We start from the raw sequence: 17,239 nt of genomic DNA on the forward strand, positions 1-17,239 counted from the left end.
TTCTTGGCTCAAAGCTGAGTCCCACCCAACCTCCTCCACTGGCTCTTTCCCCTCTTCTGCCCCCACCAGGGGATTTGCATGCTGTCCCCTAAGGAGGACCTTCCCTGGCCAGCCTGACATAAAAGGGCAGCTCTAGTCTGGCTTGGACTGATCAGGGCTCCTCCGTTCACAGCTGACCATGAGGTTCCCTGCTCAGCTCCTGGGGCTCCTCCTGCTCTGGGTCCCAGGTGAGGATGGAGGGGAGATGAGAAGGGGAAGGGGGGCTGTGGGGGCAGCACAGCTCTTCATGTGTATTGGCCCATATGGACGTTCACATCTCTCACCCTCTGCCAAGGGCAGGAGATGTTTGGATCTGTGAGCATGAGGAGGATCGATCCACATGAAATCCAAGTCCCTGTCCTCTGCTGAAGGTGGTGATGCAGAATGGGGGTGAAGTGTAGGCAGATTTCAGACACACTTTGTGCTTCAGAAATCCTGGGTTCTTTTAGAAGTTGATTCTTTAGGATCTCAGTTGAAACAAAAAATGATGTAGACTGAGATAAGGAAAAGGGAACTTTGAGAATTGGCTTATCAATTGTTGAGAATCTTTGACTTTCCTCTTTCCTTTAGGATCCGATGGGGCCATTGTGCTGACCCAGACTCCACTCTCCCTGTCAGTCAGCCCTGGAGAGCCGGCCTCCATCTCCTGCAGGTCCAGTCAGAGCCTCCTACACACTGATGGAAAGAATTATTTGAATTGGTACCTGCAGAAACCAGGCCAGTCTCCACAGCTCCTGATCTATTATGCTACCAACAGGGATACTGGGGTCCCAGACAGGTTCACTGGCAGTGGATCAGGCACAGATTTCACCCTGAAAATCAGCAGGGTGGAGGCTGAGGATGTGGGAGTTTATTACTGTTTTCAAGCTTTACAATCTCCTCCCACAGTGATACAGCCCTTAACACAAACCCCTCTCCTGGGGGCCCAGCTGCACACATCGGTGTGCATGTTGTCTGGGGGAGCAGAGGGGCAGAAGCTCTGAGTCTGTGTAAGAGGAAGAAGTGGGAGAACCAGGGGCAGAGGGTGCAGCTGAGGCCTGTGGACCAGCAGAGCCTTAGCTCCTCATCAGACACCCGATGTTAAGGCCTGAGAGCTGCCCGGCCTTGGTGTGATGCCCCCTTAGAAACAGGCCAGTGAGAGAAGTTGGCCTGTGGGACAACCACAGCTCAGCTGAATTCCCTTTTTTCAGTTCAGGTTTTCTGCTTGAAACTCTTCTGAGCTTTTTTCCAGATGCAGTCTTGGGAGTGATATAGAAAAGCATAATATCTGGTTAAAAATACTAATAATTGGTGCCACTGGATAGGGATACATGTAGTTGGCATTTTAGTTTGTATTATTCCATTTTCCATCACACTCTCATCTAATAAAAATACAATTTCTCCAATTTACCCTTTTATTTTTTGGACTTGTTGCAATGTTGCTTTCCAAACCCTTTAATGTTGTACCTCGAGATGAATGTTAGTGCCTTTTGGCAACTTAAAAAAAACTATTTGCGTTACAATCATGATAGTATATTGACATAAAAAGAAAACAATCAGAAAAGAACACATGTGGCTTTTCATGTGACATGTTTATTTCATGTTTATATTAGACACTAAGTTTCTAGTTATAATTTTAGAAAATGGACACATCAAATAGATCCCATTTGTTAAAATGCCCTAAAAATACGTCTGAACAAAAATGGGCATGCTGGTTGCATGCAATGACACGGTATGATCAGAGGAAAATAATTTAAGATGTCCAGGATGATAGAATCCAGTTTTTGATCAATAAATCCAATGAGAGATTATTTCATATCCAGCAGAAGAGATTCCATAGCAAGTGCAGATAAACTTGGATTTACTAGAAAGTTCAAAGAAGAAAAAGAAAGCGGCTTATGGAAGTTAGAACACACACAAAGAATGACAGGTCTTCAGAGCGTGTTTCTACACATAATCACAGTGGGCACAATTTGATCCAAAATGCAAATGGCTTGCTGCTCTGATGCCCAGTGTGGAGCCTGGGGACACTGCACATCCTCCTGTGAGCAGGACGCTCCCTGGACCCTGCACAGAGTCACAGCTCCTAACACAGGCCTCCCAAGGGGGCTCCATCCTCAGGGCACAGGAGCAGCTCTGGGGCCCAGAGGATGCAGAGCTTCCAACCAGGGCTCTGGGGAAATGTCTGGAGAGCCTGGAGGGAGAGGCCTGGAGGCTTCAGTCCCAGCCTGGGTCCCCTTCTGTGTAGACAGGGGGTATGGACCCACCAGGACAACCTCCCCACACAGGGGGTTCCTCCCATACCTCATCCAGGGAATGGCTGCCAGGGCCTCCCAGGAGCAGCCACTAGGCTCATTATCCTTCAGCCCAGTGGTCACTATATGTCAGTTGGGTCCAGAGGGCCAATGTCTTTGAGCAAGTCCCCTGTGCCTCACAGACCCAGGGGGCAGGGCTACTGGCACTGAAGCCTGCAGAGAGCAGTTTGATTTTCTGGCCCCTCTCCCATCTGGCAGATTCCATGGCCCCTGGTTCCTGAGCCAGACCAGCCCTCCTCTTGGTGGAGTGTGTGGTCTCCAGAATCAGAGAAGCTGTCAGCTGATCTCTTTCTTTAAGGAAAAGACACACATTCAACACTCTGGATGGGAATGGAAATCTCAACCTGTGTTGGGGGGGGGCACACTTGAGAGCTCACTTGCCTTTGGGGGAACATTTTCTTCAGAAGTTGCTGCCAGCTGTTGGGTGCCTGGGAATAGAATGTGGATGGCACCCCTTCTAAGGGACTTCAGCCAGCCGACAACCACCAGGAAGTTACCAGACAGCATAGAAGGAGGTCCTGGGTCAGTTTCAGCTGGTTTCCTTTCAATTCAGACAATTTCTGGGCTGGGGCTCAAGTTCAAAATTACAGGCTGTGGTCTTGGTCCTCACCCTGCTTCAGAGAGAAAAGATCAGACTGGATTGGGGATGTCTTTAGTTTCTCCATATCTGAGCTCCAAGTCCAGGGCCCTCCTCTGTAACTGGACCAAGAAGCAGAGGTGGTTGGGGAGATGACCAGCACTGGCCATGCCAGCCACATGAATGCTTTCCTCATGTCCCTCCAGCTCCACACCTGGCACTGGGCCAGGACTGGCAGCACCCCCTTGAGGGGACACCCTCCTGTCTCCCCTGTGGCTGCCATACCACAGGCGAGGCTCCCCTCCTGTCTCTGCCAGCGCCCTGTCCACACCTTGTGGGCTCCTGCCCAGGTGTCAGGTTTCTAACATCACCTTTCTCAATGGTCCATGCCTCCCCCTGCTTGAGCCCCAGCTCCCTTCCACCAACCCCTGAGAGCTGGTATCTCTTAGGAGATCTGGTGATGCAGGAAGATGCAGGTGAACCAACACATTTAGTTCAGGGAAACACAGTCAGTGGTTGGTCTGAGGAGCATCAAAGCATGTACCTCATCCTAGTCATCAGAGAATCAGACCATAGAGGAAAATTCTCCAGCTTCAAGAATAGGTCCAGGCACACAATGAAGTGGTATTATTAAATTCCCTGCAGTATTTTGAAATATTTTATCCCTGATATTCCAGCTCTTAGATGGAGATGGAGCAAGAAATGGGGAACATTGAGGGGAAGAAAACAAATACTCTCCCAAAAGGACAGTGCACTGAGTCCATCCTATGGTCTCCAGGGAGAAACCTGTTCTCTGCAGCACATGTGTGCTCCCTGCTCTGACCTGAGTCCCCAGGGCACAGCCCCTGGGTTGTCACTGGGACCAGCCAGCCCTGCAGCTGTGCCCAGCCCTCCCCTCCCCCTGCTGATTTGCATGTTCCCAGAGCACAACCCCCTACCCTGGACACTTACTAAGAGTCTGGGCCCACCCTGGGCAGGAGGCAGTGGCAGTCGGGACCCAGCATGAACATGAGGGCCCCCATGCAGCTCCTCAGGCTCTTGCTGCTCTGGCTCCCAGGTGAGGAGGGAGACCCTCACAATGACTCCCACTGCTGACACCTGCCCCTTGACCCTACTCACTGTGGGACACCTGAGTGTCTCTGTGTGTCTGGGGCATGGGAGCATCCACTCAGCCACTGTGCTCAGTACCTCTGGGCTCTTCAAGGAAGTCCTCTGATAACAGGAATATGTGTTTTTGTTTCCCCTCTCAGGTGCCAGCTGTGCCATCCAGATGACCCAGTCTCCAGCCTCCCTGGCTGCATCTCTAGGAGACACAGTCTCCATCACTTGCCGGGCCAGTCAGAGTGTTAGCAATAATTTAGCCTGGTATCAACAACAAGCAGGGAAGGCTCCTAAGCTCCTCATTTACTGGGCCTCCGCTTTGCAAAGTGGAGTCCCTTCCCGGTTCAAGGGCAGTGTATCTGGCACAGATTTCACCCTCACCATCAGTGGCCTGCAGGCTGAAGATGTTGCAACTTATTCTTGTCAGCAGCTTAACAGTGCACCTCCCACAGTGTTACAGGCCAGCACAAACCCCCCCCTCCCCGGGGAAGCAGATGTGTGAGGCTGGCCACCCCAGCTGCTCTTGGTGCCTCCAACCGCTGAGAGCATTTCTCAGACCACACTAGAAGGTCATGGCAAGTTTTTGCTAGAAGGGCCAGGGAATATTGTGTGCAGAATTCAAGTGGGTATTGTTTTCAAGTTTGGGAGAAAAACATGATAGGACTTTTCTTTCTGTATGCAACCACTGGCGTGTCCCCACAATGGCTGTACCATGTTGCATCCCCACCAGCAATGAATAAGTGTTTCTCTTGCTCCACATCCTTGCCAGCATTGAGTGTTCTCACTGTTTTGGCTCTAGGCCATCCTGACAGGTGCGCAGTGGTGTCTATTATTTGCATCTTCCTATGACACAGAATGTGGAATAATTTCTCATATTCTTATTTGTCTTCGGTCTGTCTCTTTGATGAACTGTCTTGTATGGTCTTTGTCTCAATTTTAGACCAGTTGTTTATTCCCATATTGCTCAGATTTTTAAGTTTTTGATTTTTGCGTGTGTGTTCTGGATTATCCATCTATTATCCCATGTGGATTTTGAGATGTTTCTCTCTTGATGTTTCTGGCCAAGTCATGTTTTAATACAGGAAAGAAGTGTTTAATCTACCTGGGGGTAAGTTCATCCAGGAAGCTAAAGCTAGAAATGAGGTCTTCTCTGCCCTCCCCCAAAAGCCGGAGCACATCTGACTGCAGGTGCTGGCTGCATCCACTTCTGCACACTCTACTCTCCCAGAATAATGGCTGCCTTTGCCTCCTTGCACTGTATCGGACAGCAGTGGATCAGACTCCCTGAGGGACTGTGGGTGACAGTGACCTGTTCCAAGAGGTGGAAGGGAGTGATTCTTCCTTGTATTTGCCTTTTCCTTACTTGCTGGCCAGAAATATTCTTGGAGTATTTCTTAGAGCTTTATCCAGATTCAGGAGATTCCACATAATAAAACACTTGGACCATGTGTGCAGCATAAGTTGAAGCCATAGGAGAACTTTGTGAAAAACTATAAATATTATGCCTCAAAATTTGCAAGCTGTTAAGAGGCAAATCCTAAGAAATATATATCACTTCCCCAAACAGACAAACATTGGGAAACTTACCTGTCAGGGTGATCAGAAAATAATTGGACAGGGTCCTTACAAATATTTCCACAAAGGAAATTCTAGAGTCAGATACTCTAAGAGATGAACACTAGCTTATGTGAAAACTCATGCCTCTTCTGAATTATGCCAAATTTGAGAAAATACAAGAGCAGAAAATGATCCTTCATTTGTTCATGAACCTCAATTGCAAAATCAGACAAAGACAGAGCAAAGTGGGAAAAGGATGCTCCCTTCGGCCTGTGAACTTAGGTATAGACATCTGAAAGAAAATGTTGGCAAACCCAAACTGGAAATATACAAGTGAAGTAAGGCATTATGAGCATCAGCAGCTTTAATTAAAAAACTCAAGTTGGGTTTCAAAAAACTGTTTATGTCATTTCCCAAGTGAAAGGTGAAAGATTTATGCGATCTGAAGAGAAACTAGAGTTTGTCATTTCCCAAATCAAAAGATTAAAAGATAAATAATGAGCGCCTCAATAGATACTTTAAAAAGTATACGTAGAAGTCAGTAGCTACTGGTGATAAAAGTACTTCGAAAGAGCAGCGTAAGAGGCAGTGCACAACTTCATATACGATGTAGAAAAACCCACACTAATCCTCATGCTCCTCAAGGGAATGGGTGGAAATACGTTTTCACACTTACCGTGTTCACGCAGGCCTAAGTTCCCATAGGAGAACAACAGCTTGATAAAGGGGAGTTCATAAAAGAGCCTCAGGAGACAGTACAAACGGACAATAAGGCAAAGGAAAATCCTCCAAGCCCAGACTTACAGAAGCACTAGAAGCAGAGCATACTCTGACCTCATGCTCTATGTCAATGGAGAAAAGAACAACCCAGATTGACAATGTGGACAGCCCGACTCAGAGGAAGTGAGCATCCTGGGGGAGTATGGGAAGAGAGTTCATCCCAGCAGTGACAGAGAAGGCTATGGAGCCAGGAGGGGGAGCAATAGGCTGCACCCTAGGAGCAATGGTCACTTCCCAGAGGGAAGCACCAAGGACACACACAAAACCCTGCCTGCAGTCCCCCAGAGAAAGGACAGCCTTGGCCTGGGGAAACAGGGGCCTCCGGAGAGTGAAGTTGTGGAAATCAGCTGCAGATATGCATCCTCTGGCAACCACAGAGCACCAAAGAGTCAGAAGACACAGCACCAAGGGGTTTAAAGGATGCACTTTCTTGTAGTGGATACAGACTAGGTGTTGGTGTAAAGAAACCACCTCAGCAACCTAAGGAAAGTTCCTCCTGCTCCTAAAGAATCATGTCTTGCAGATCAGGAAATAGGTACTCCAACACATCATCGAAGGAACACGATTCTCAAGGGTTGGCTCCAATGTGGAGATAGGAATGTTGAAAACCGAAATTCTTTGGGAGGCAGCAATCCTTTTGTATGTTTGTTTCTTTGTTTTTGTTTTATGTCTTTTTTATTTTTTAATTTTTTTTAATTTATTGAGGTAGGGTTGATTTACAAAGGTGTGATAATTTCTGCTGTACATCAAAGAGATTCAGTTATACATGTACGTATATCTATTCCCTTTTGCATTCTTTTCCCACATGGATTATCACAGAACATCATTTTTTTAACAGAATAAAATACATATATTTAAACACAATTCCATTCAGACAGATTCTTATATCATGGATCTTAAGAAACAGATTAAGTGTCTCCCTCTGCAGAAGTGGAATGGAAAATATGCTGAGACAAATAGGAAATTCATTCTCGGCTTTATCCCAGTTTGTATGGCTTTCCTCTTTAGTATTTGGTATTATGTATTACATTTCAATTTTTCTTTAAAAACTGGCATTATATTAAAATTGTGTCTATTATGCAACTAAAATTTATAAAGAAGAAAGCCTTATATACCATTAAATATATTATATAGCATAGTAAAAAGAATACCTTAACTGGTAAGAATAACAAAAATAATACACCCTCTGAAATAAGTAAAATATAAAATGCATAAATGGGTTAAAATACAGGGTAACTATATAAATATGTCCTCACAATTTGTTACATCTTATTGATTCTTCAATAAAGGCATTACACCATTCTAGGTGATGTGATAAACAAGACATTATAGACTTTACATAATACCATGGAGAGAAACGGTTATTAATAACACGTTTGCAGAACTGTGTTATTTAATTGTACAGTTGCATTATTTAATTATACTCATCATAAATTCTTTGATGGAGCGGAAACCAGAATCAGATCTAAGAAGACGTCAGCATTCCAAGAATGATGTCAAATAACCCCCTTCATGGTGGATTATGCACTGATTTACTATGAGATATCTTTCTTCTCCAGAGATTCCTTGTTTGTGTATCAGTTGCAGAGTTTTGGTTTGATGTAAGAGTCTACATGGATATGAGATTGTTTTGTTGTTCTCTTAATTGCAAGTTCATCTCCAGAATCCTGCATTTGTACCCACCTCTTCTCCTGATTTCTGATTTTGGTGGTATAATTGTGCATGGATGATTTCATGTCTTTACTGTATATATACCTTTACTGGTGAGCCTTGTCACTTGTGGCATTTTTGTTTCCTGTTGCTGCCTTTTCTTTTCTGCCTAGAGAAGTTCCTTTAGGATTTGTTGTAAGGCTGGTTTGGTGTTGCTGAATTCTCTCAACTTTTGCTTACCTGTGAAGGCTTTGATTTCTCCTTCAAATCTGAATGAGAGCCTTGCTGGGTAAAGTCATCTTGGTTGGAGGCTTTTTCCTTTCATCACATGAAGTATATCATGCCACTCCCTTCTGGCCTGCCAACTTTCAGGTGAAAAACCTGCCGATAACCTTATTGGGGTTCTCTTGTATGTTACTTGTTTCTTTTCCCTAGCTGCTTTCAGGATTTTCTCTTTGTCTTTAATTTTGGTCAGTTGGATTGATATTCCTGCTTGGGTTTATTTTATATGGTACTCGTTGTGCTTCCTGGATTTCAGTGAGTGGTTCCTTTCCCATGTTAGGGAAGTTTTCAGCTATTATCTCTCGAAATATTTTTTCTGTCCCCTTCTCTCTCTCTTCTCCTTCTGGCACTCCTATAATACGGATGTTGGTGCGTTGAACATTGTCCCAGAGTTCTCTGAGACTCTCTTCATTTGTTTTCAGTCTTTTTTATCTTTTCTGTCCCGCATCCATAATTTCCACTAATCTATCCTCCACCTCGCTTATTTGTTCTTCTGCCTCCTGTATTCTGCTGTTAGCTGCTTCTAGTGCCTTTTTTATTTCCGTTATTGTATTTTGCATCTCTTCTTGTTTAAGTTTTATATCTTGTATCTTGTTGCTCAGGGTTTCCTGTAAGTTATCCATCTTTGACTCCAGTTTATATCCAACGTCTTGCATCATCTTTAGCATCAACAGTCTAAAAGTCTTTTTCCTGGAGGCTGACAATCTCCTGATCACTTAGCTGATTTTCTGGGGTTTTTCCCTTCTCCCTCGTCTGAGTTATAGTTCTCTGTCTTTTCATTTTTATAGGTGTTTGGCGTGGTGACCTTTTTACAGATACAAGGGTTGTAGCCTCTCTTACCTCTGGTGCCTGCCCCCCTTGTGGCTGAAGTCGGTATGGGGGGCTTGCTGTAGGCTTCCTGATGGGAGGGGCTGATGCCTGCCCCCTGGCAGGTGGAGCTGATTCTAATCCCTCTAATGCCTCTGGTGGGTGGGGTTTAGTCTCTGGATGGGATTAGTGGCAGCTGTGTGCCTGAGGGGTTTTTAGGCAGCCTGTTTACTGAGGGGTGGGGCTGTGATCCCACCTGGATTGTTGCTTGCCCTGGGGCTTCTCAGTGCTGACAGATGGGTGGGGCCAGATTTCCCCAAAAAGGCCACCTCCAGAGAAAGGCAACTGCTGAATCTTCCCAGAGCTTTGCCTTCAATGTCCCTCCCTCACAACAAGCCACATTCATGCCTGTTTTCCCAGGATGACCTCCAAGAACTGCAGTCAGGTTTGACCCAGATTCCTATGGAGACCTTGCTCTGCCCTGGGATCCAGTGCACGTGAAAGTCCGTGTAAGCCTTTTAAGAATGGGGTCTCGGTTTCCCCCAGTCCCATGGAGTTCCTGCGCACAAGCCCCACTGGCCTTCAATGCCAGATGCTCCAGTGGCTCTTTCTCCCAGTACCAGATCCCAGCACCTGAGAGTTTGATGTGGGGCTCAGAACTCTCGCTCCTGTAGGTGAGTCTCTGTGAACCAGTTAGTGTTCAGTCTGTGGAGCTTCCCACCTGGGAGGTATGGGGTTGTTTATATCACAAAGTCGCCCCTCCTACCTCTTGATGTGTCCTCCTCTTTTGCTTCTGGAGTAGGGTATCTTTTTTAAGGTTTCCGGTCCATTCGGGTGGAGATTGCTCAGCTTCTGGTTGTGAATTTTGTTGTTTTTAGGAGAGAAGTTGAGCTCCAGTCCTCCTATTCCTCCATCTTAATCCTCAGCAGCCATACTTTTAAAAAGCTATAGAGGACTTCCCATTGTGGCTCAGTGGCTTAATAATCAGCCTTGTCTCTGTGAAGCTGATGGTTCAGTCCCCTGCCTGATGCAGTGGGTTAAGGATCCAGAGTTGCTCTCGCTCCGACTTTACCAGTGGGATAAAACTGGGAACTTCCATATGCCACTGAGGAGCCTGAAGAAGGGAAATTTTAAAATGTTACCAAAAAGAAGAAAAGGTCCCACCATTCCTTTAGAATGAATACAGAATAATGACCCAAGTAAGTGAAGACATGAAATAACACCAAAAATACAAAATCTGCATCTTCAGAATGGACATGGTCAAAGAAGTGTAGCATGTAGAGAATGGCAGCAACACAAATGCAAAAAAAAAAAAAAAAAACTAAAGTGAAAATGCCACCCTGAAAGTGTAGACAAAATGAGGAGGTGCCCAAGGAGAATAGAAATGACTGAGGGAAGAGGATGCAAGAATGGTTGGGAGGAAGAGAGCCAGGGTCCTTCACATCCAGGAGGTAAGGTGAGATCAGGTGCCATGAAGAATAATGCAGACGGCAGGAGTGGGCAGCGCAGCATTCCTAGAAAGTCTCATGGAACAGACAGGACCTCTCCTTCGGCTGTACTTCTATACACTCTCCTTGACATTTAAAGCATTAGATTATAAAGATAAAATATTCCCGAAATATACTACACTAAATGTTCAAGAAAAGTCAGTTGGATTTGACAGCAGCATACAAAGCACATGTGCATGCTTTTATGTTATTTTTTTCTTTCTACTCATTACGATTTTCCCTTAGAAACTAGCACGCTGTGTGTTGGGAAGTAGAGAAAAAAATGAAAATGTTCTTTAAGAATTTACACAAAGAAGGTGGTCACATTTTGATGTATAAATGCTATTCAGAGTTAGAGCTATGAAGTCTGAGTTTGAAACGTAAAATCAACAAAATTCATTGACTTGTGTGTTCATGGACTTTTTCAATTGGTATAAATTCTGTTTTAAACTAGATCTGCTTTTCAATGACTGAATTAGAGGTTCTTTATTTTATTGGACCCGGAGGAACATTAAACGAAAATCTCTAGGATATGCTTTAACTGTCTAGAAAGTTTAAATATCTATATTTTCACACTGACGTTGTAAATGAGAGGTCTACATTTTGTATATCTTAATTTACCTCACCACACTATTAAGTTTTTGTTATGAAATGCAAGTTACATGGAGCAAAAACAAAGAGTTTAATAAATGAACTAAGACTCTGTGATTTGTTACATATTCCTTTTGAAATGTTTTTTTATGGCCTCAGCTACAGCACATGGAAATTCCTGGGCCAGGGATGGAACATGTACCCCCAAAGCGACCCAAGGCACGGCCATCAGATACTTAACCCCCTAGTCAACAGCCAGAAATCCAACCTGTTTCTTAACAAATGAAAAATTAGTTCCTATTTAAAAATGAGTGTTTTGGAGTTCCCATCATGGCACAGTGGAAACAAATCTGACTAGGAACCATCAGGTGGGGGATTCGATCCCCGGCCTCACTCAGTGGTTGAAGCACCTGGCATTGCTGTGGCTGTGGGGTAGGCTGGAAGCGGTAGGTCCCCTTTGACCCCTAGCCTGGGAACTTCCCTATGCCTCAGGTGTGGCCCTCAAAAGGAAAAATCATAAAAATAAAATACAAATGAGTGTTTCACAGCTATAGGTCCATGTCAACATGCCAGTTCTCTAGTGTGACGGGATTCACTTCAGAGCTGTGTCTGGACCTCAGGGAGAAAGACAGCCACCTCCTAGTGGCTGAAAGAGGAACAATGGTGCAGCCCTTGGACCTGCCACTAGAGAGAGGAGGCATGTGAGATGAGGCTTCAGGCTCTTTCATCTAAGAAGAAAAGAGAGAACACACTCCAAGATATGCAGGTTTTATCACTATAAGGCTCTAATATAAAATCACTCCGTCTGGGAATTCCTGTCGTGGCTCAGTGGTTAATGAATCCCACTAGGAACCATGAGGGTGTGGTTTTGATCCCTGGCCTTGCTCAGTGGATGCAGGATCTGGCACTGCCATGAGCTGTGGTGTAGGTTGCAGATGCGGCTCGGATCCCGCGTTGCTGTGTCTATAGTGTAGGCCCGTGCCTACAGCTCTGATTAGACCCCTAGCCTGGGAACCCCCATATGCTGTGGGAGCAGCCCTAGAAAAGGCAAAAAGACAAAAAAATTAAATAAACAAAACAAAATTAAATTAAATTAAATTAAATTAAAATCACTAGGTCTATTCCTCAGGGATGAAGGACTTACAGTCAAGCTGCTTCCCACGTGGGCACCTCTCCACATGTCTTCCAAGAAGAGCAGCTCTGGGGGATCGTGTGTGTCATCATGGTGCGAGGATCCTCATGAGGTCCAGTGAGTCGAGCCGGTTTATTAACGTAGCTGAACAGAAATGATTTCCAGAAGAAAACCTTTTTGATCACATTGATTGATGGTTTAAGTGTTTGATAAATTCTAAGTAGCATTCGTTACTATTTTTAATTCTAAAAAGTCTTGCTAAACTAAGACTAGAAAGATTCAGTACATAAGATGTAGTAGAGCTTCTCATTCAAAAGGATTATGTGTGAGCACAAGCAGGGGAGCAATGAGAGATCTTCCTGAGACTGTAAGGGAGTAAAGAGAAGTGACAGCTACTCCCATGAATGTCAAGATAACGGGTGAAAATGATGAGAATGGTGAGACCGTGATATCTCTTGGTTCAAATGTGAGTGCCTCCACCCACCTGCTCTTCCCCCTCTGCTGCCCCCACCAGGGGATTTGCATGCCATCCCCTAGGGAGGACCTGCCCTGGCCAGCCTGACATAAAAGGGCAGCTCTAGTCTGGCTTGGACTGATCAGGGCTCATCCGGGCACAGCTGACCATGAGGTTCCCTGCTCAGCTCCTGGGGCTCCTCCTGCTCTGGGTCCCAGGTGAGGATGGAGGGGAGATGGGAAGGGGAAGGGGGGCTGTGGGGGAAGCACTGCTTTTCATGTGTAATTGCCCACAAGTTAGCTTCACACCTTAGCCTCAGCCAAGGGAATGTGATGTTTCACAATATAGGAATAAGGAAAAATAGGGAAGAAAAAATATCCATCCTGTGGTGAAGAGGGAGGCATAGGAAGTGTAGGAAGTGGACTTGACCTCTAGAGGGCTCCTTATACATTGAACATCTCGGGTTCTTGTGGAATTGAATATTTTGCCTATAAATCAGAATCAAAAAATAACCTAGCATGAAGTAAATAACAAGTAGAGAATTGTGAAAATTACTCATGATACTGGCTCAGAATGCTCTTCTTCTCTCTCCTTATTTCAGGATCCAGTGGGGCCATCGTGCTGACCCAGACTCCACTCTCCCTGTCAGTCAGCCCTGGAGAGCCGGCCTCCATTTCCTGCAGGTCCAGTCAGAGCCTCGTAGACAGTGATGGAGACTCGCTATTGCACTGGTACCTGCAGAAACCAGGCCAGTCGCCAAGGCTCTTATTCTATTTTGCTACCAACAGGGCCTCTTGGGTCCCAGAGAGGTTCAGTGGCAGTGGGTCAGGCACAGATTTCACCCTGAAAATCAGCAGGGTGGAGGCTGAGGATGCAGGCGTTTATTACTGCCAGCAATATAAAGAATTTCCTCCCACAGTGATACAGCCCTTGACACAAACCCCTCTCCTGGGGGCCCAGCTGAACACATGGGTGTGTGTTGTCTGGGGAGCAGAGGGGCAGAAGCTCTGAGCCTGTGTAAGAGGAAGAAGTGGGGGAACCAGGGGCAGAGGGTGCAGCTGAGGCCTGTGGACCAGCAGAGCCTCAGCTCCTCCTCAGACACCACATCTCAAGGCCCCGTCAGCTTCATGGCCTTGGCGTGATGCCCCCTTAGAAACAGGCCAGTGAGAGAAGTTGGCCTCCGGGACAACCACAGCTCAGCTGAGTTCCCTTTTTACACCTCAGGTTTTCGGCCTGGACCGAGTGAGAACTTTATCAGATGCAGCTTTGGAAGTGATAAAGAATAGCTGACTGTCAGGTGAAAACAAAAGATAGTACAACGAAAAATGGACCTTTAATTACAGAATTTTAGGCTCTATTATTATATTTTCCATTAAACTCTAAAGCAATGAGAATACAGTGTCTCCAATTTACCCTTTTATTTTATTTTATTTTCTCTTTTGCAACATTGGCTTTCCAAACCCTCTAACACAATCCCGTGAAATGGATATTCTTGTCTGTTTTCAACTTAAGTAATGTTTTGGAGATTATACCTTGGGTCACCAATTGTCCTAAAAGCCAAACAATCAGACAATAAACAAACGTAGTGTTTCACATGACATGCTCATGTCATGAGTATAAATCTGGATCCTATTTTCTAGATCTAAGTGTAGAAAATGGATACATTGACTAGATCCCCTTTTTCAAAATTCTTATTTGTTTGTTTTGCTTTTCTTAGGGCTTCAGCTGAAGCATTTGGCTTTCCCAGGCTAGGGGTCAAACGGAGCTGCAGCCACTGGCCTTTTTCACAGCCACAGCATCGCGGCATCGGAGCTGTGTCTGCGACCCACACCACAGCTCACGGCAGCACCAGCTCCCTAACCCACGGAGCAAGGCCAGGGATCCAATCCACATCCTCATGGATACTAGTCAGGTTCGTAACCCGCTGAGCCACAACAGGAACTCCTGACCCCAGTTTTTAAAAGGTTTTAAAATACGTCTGGAGAAATAATGGGCATGCTGGGTTCATGTTATGGCACGATGGATTCACGGTGAAATGCTTTCAGGGAGTTCCTGTTGTGGCTCAGTGGGTTATGCACCCAACTAGGACCCATGAGGAGGAGGGTTTGATCCCTGGTCTCACTAAGTGGGATAAGGATCTGGCATTGCCACAAGCTGCGTAGCTCACAGGTGTGGCATGGATCCGGCTTTGCAGGGGCTGTGGTGGACTTCCCTGACCTGGGAACTTGCATATATCACAGGTGTGGCCATAAAAAGAAGAAAAGAGTAAATAATTTCAGATCACTAGGATGACCCTTAATCCTGGTTGTGAAAAAGGGATTCAAAGTACATTTTGCATGGCAAGTGTGCAGTCGAACTTGGATTAACAAGTTCATAAAGAAAAATTTTAAAAAAATATCGGCTTCTACTAAGAAGTTTAGAGCCCAGAGAAAAGTTTTCAGAGGGTGTTTCTACACAAATTCCCAGTGGGCACAGTTTCATCCAAAATGCACATGGCGGGTTGCTCCGATGCCCAGTGTGGAGCCAGGGGATGCTGCTTGTCCTCCTGTGAGCAGGACGCCCCCTGGACCCGACACAGAGTCACAGCCCCTAACACAGGTCCCTTGCCTTTCTGGCCCCTCTCACGTCTGGCAGGTTCCACAGCCCCTGATCCCTGAGCCAGACCCTCCCTCCTGCTGGTGGAAGGTGTGGTCTCCAGAAGGCAGAGAAGCTGTCAGCTGATCCCTTTCTTTAAGGAAGAGACACATTCAACATTCTAGATGGGAATGGAAATCTCAACCTTTGTGGGGGGCACACTTGAGAGCTCCCTTACCTTGGGGAGCATTTTCTTGGTCCGTTGCTGCCAGCCGTTGGGTGCCTGGGAATAGAATGTGGACAGCACTCCATCCAAGGGACATCGGCCACCTGACAACCACCAGGACGTCACCAGGCAGCCCAGAAGGAGGTCCTGGGTCCTTTGCCGTTGGTTTCTTTTCAATTCCGACAATTTCTGGGCCGAGGCTCTAGTTCAAAGGTGACAGAATTGAGTTGTAACTTGTGCCTTGTAGCATTTTCTCCTCACCTTGGACACAAATCTTAGGCATTCCCAGAGCCCTTTCCCCAGAACTCCTAACCTTTCACCTCCTAATTATGTCTTTCCAGCCCCTTGAGGAACCAGCTCTCCAGAAATCTCTGAACATCCTGGTCTCTAGTCATGTCCCTGCTAAGGCCAAGGTGGTGAGCATGTGCACTGCTCCAGCATCTGCTGACTCAGCAGTTCATTTCCGAGCCCAGCAAGAGCTGGGCTGTAGGGCGGGAGTGCTGCGTTCTTACTCACACCGCACCAACGTATGATGCTGGTGTGCCCAGGACAAACCTGAAGTCTTCTCTCCCAAGTCACCTGCTTGAGCGCCCCTCGGATGCCAATGTCTAAGCTGATGAAGAGATGTTAGGGCCAGGGGGGTGACTGCTGTGGGGACTGAGGTCCTTCCCATACAGATGGAGTCCGCCTGCTGGATTTGCTTAGACCCAGTCCTCAAAGAGCCACGGCTCTGCTAAGACTCACTGCCGCTGAGACCCAAACATACTGATAACTTGCCGGCTTTAAAATGAACAGATCCCACTGGGCAGTTCAGCCACATAGCTGCTTATTGTCCTACAGACAAATCTAGCAGTGGTCCTTGAACTTCGGGGAGATTACTTTTTTTTTTTTTTCACCATTTCTAGGGCCGCTCCCATGGCATATGGAGGTTCCCAGTCTAGGGGTCCAATCGGAGCTATAGCCTCCGGCCTACGCCAGAGCCACAGCAACGCAGGATCCGAGCCGCGTCTGCAACCTTCATCACAGCTCAGGGCAACGCCGGATCGTTAACCCACTGAGCAAGGGCAGGGACCGAACCCACAACCTCATGGTTCCTATTCGGGCTCGTCAACCACTGGGCCACGACGGGAACACCTACTTTTTTTTTTTTTAACAACGTATAGTTTTTGTTTGTTTATTGAGAAAGTTGTGGCTTTCCACCACAAGCCTAGAAATCTAGGAAGTGCCTTTATATCTGAGCTTTTCAGAGCATGCACACAGAATCCTATCTCATCCAGCTGTAACCACCAGCACCATGTGCTGTGCTGATCACATGGCCTGCTGGGAGCCACAAAGTGGCTAAGAAGAATAATCCTGTGTGAGGCCTAAGTGTAAGCAAAGCTACAGCAGAGGCTGAAGAAACTCAAGCTGCAAAGCAGTTTCGAAGAATCCCCCAGCTGATCCTGTTTAGTAAAAATTCCTGAAATATGATTTCCTCTTCTATTCTTGCGCTTCTTTTCTGTCTGACGATTATGTGTGTTGTGAGTCATTCTTGGCTCATAATATTGGGAACTTTCTCAAATTCCTGAGCTTCCACCCAAGTATGGGCCATTTTTTACTTATAAACCTAAGCCCTTGTTAAATAGGGTTGAAAACAATTGAACCATGCATAAAGAACTTTCCTAAGAATGGGAAGTTTCCCTTCAGGG

General features: G+C 46.1%; 2 gene segments (V, D, J or C); both read left to right on the plus strand.

The window, feature by feature from the left end:
- Positions 1–17,239, plus strand: part of LOC100736878 — a 106,951-nt gene that overhangs the window by 20,345 nt on the left and 69,367 nt on the right. Inside the window, 2 exon segments of the V gene segment in view lie at positions 77–227; positions 610–919. Coding sequence covers positions 179–227; positions 610–919 — 359 coding nt within the window.
- Positions 3,891–4,750, plus strand: LOC110259980. The segment is given in 2 exon segments: positions 3,891–3,967; positions 4,161–4,750. Coding segments are annotated over 2 exon segments (408 nt in total).

Source organism: Sus scrofa, chromosome 3 (genome assembly GCF_000003025.6).
Source record: "Sus scrofa isolate TJ Tabasco breed Duroc chromosome 3, Sscrofa11.1, whole genome shotgun sequence".
Taxonomy (NCBI): domain Eukaryota; kingdom Metazoa; phylum Chordata; class Mammalia; order Artiodactyla; family Suidae; genus Sus; species Sus scrofa.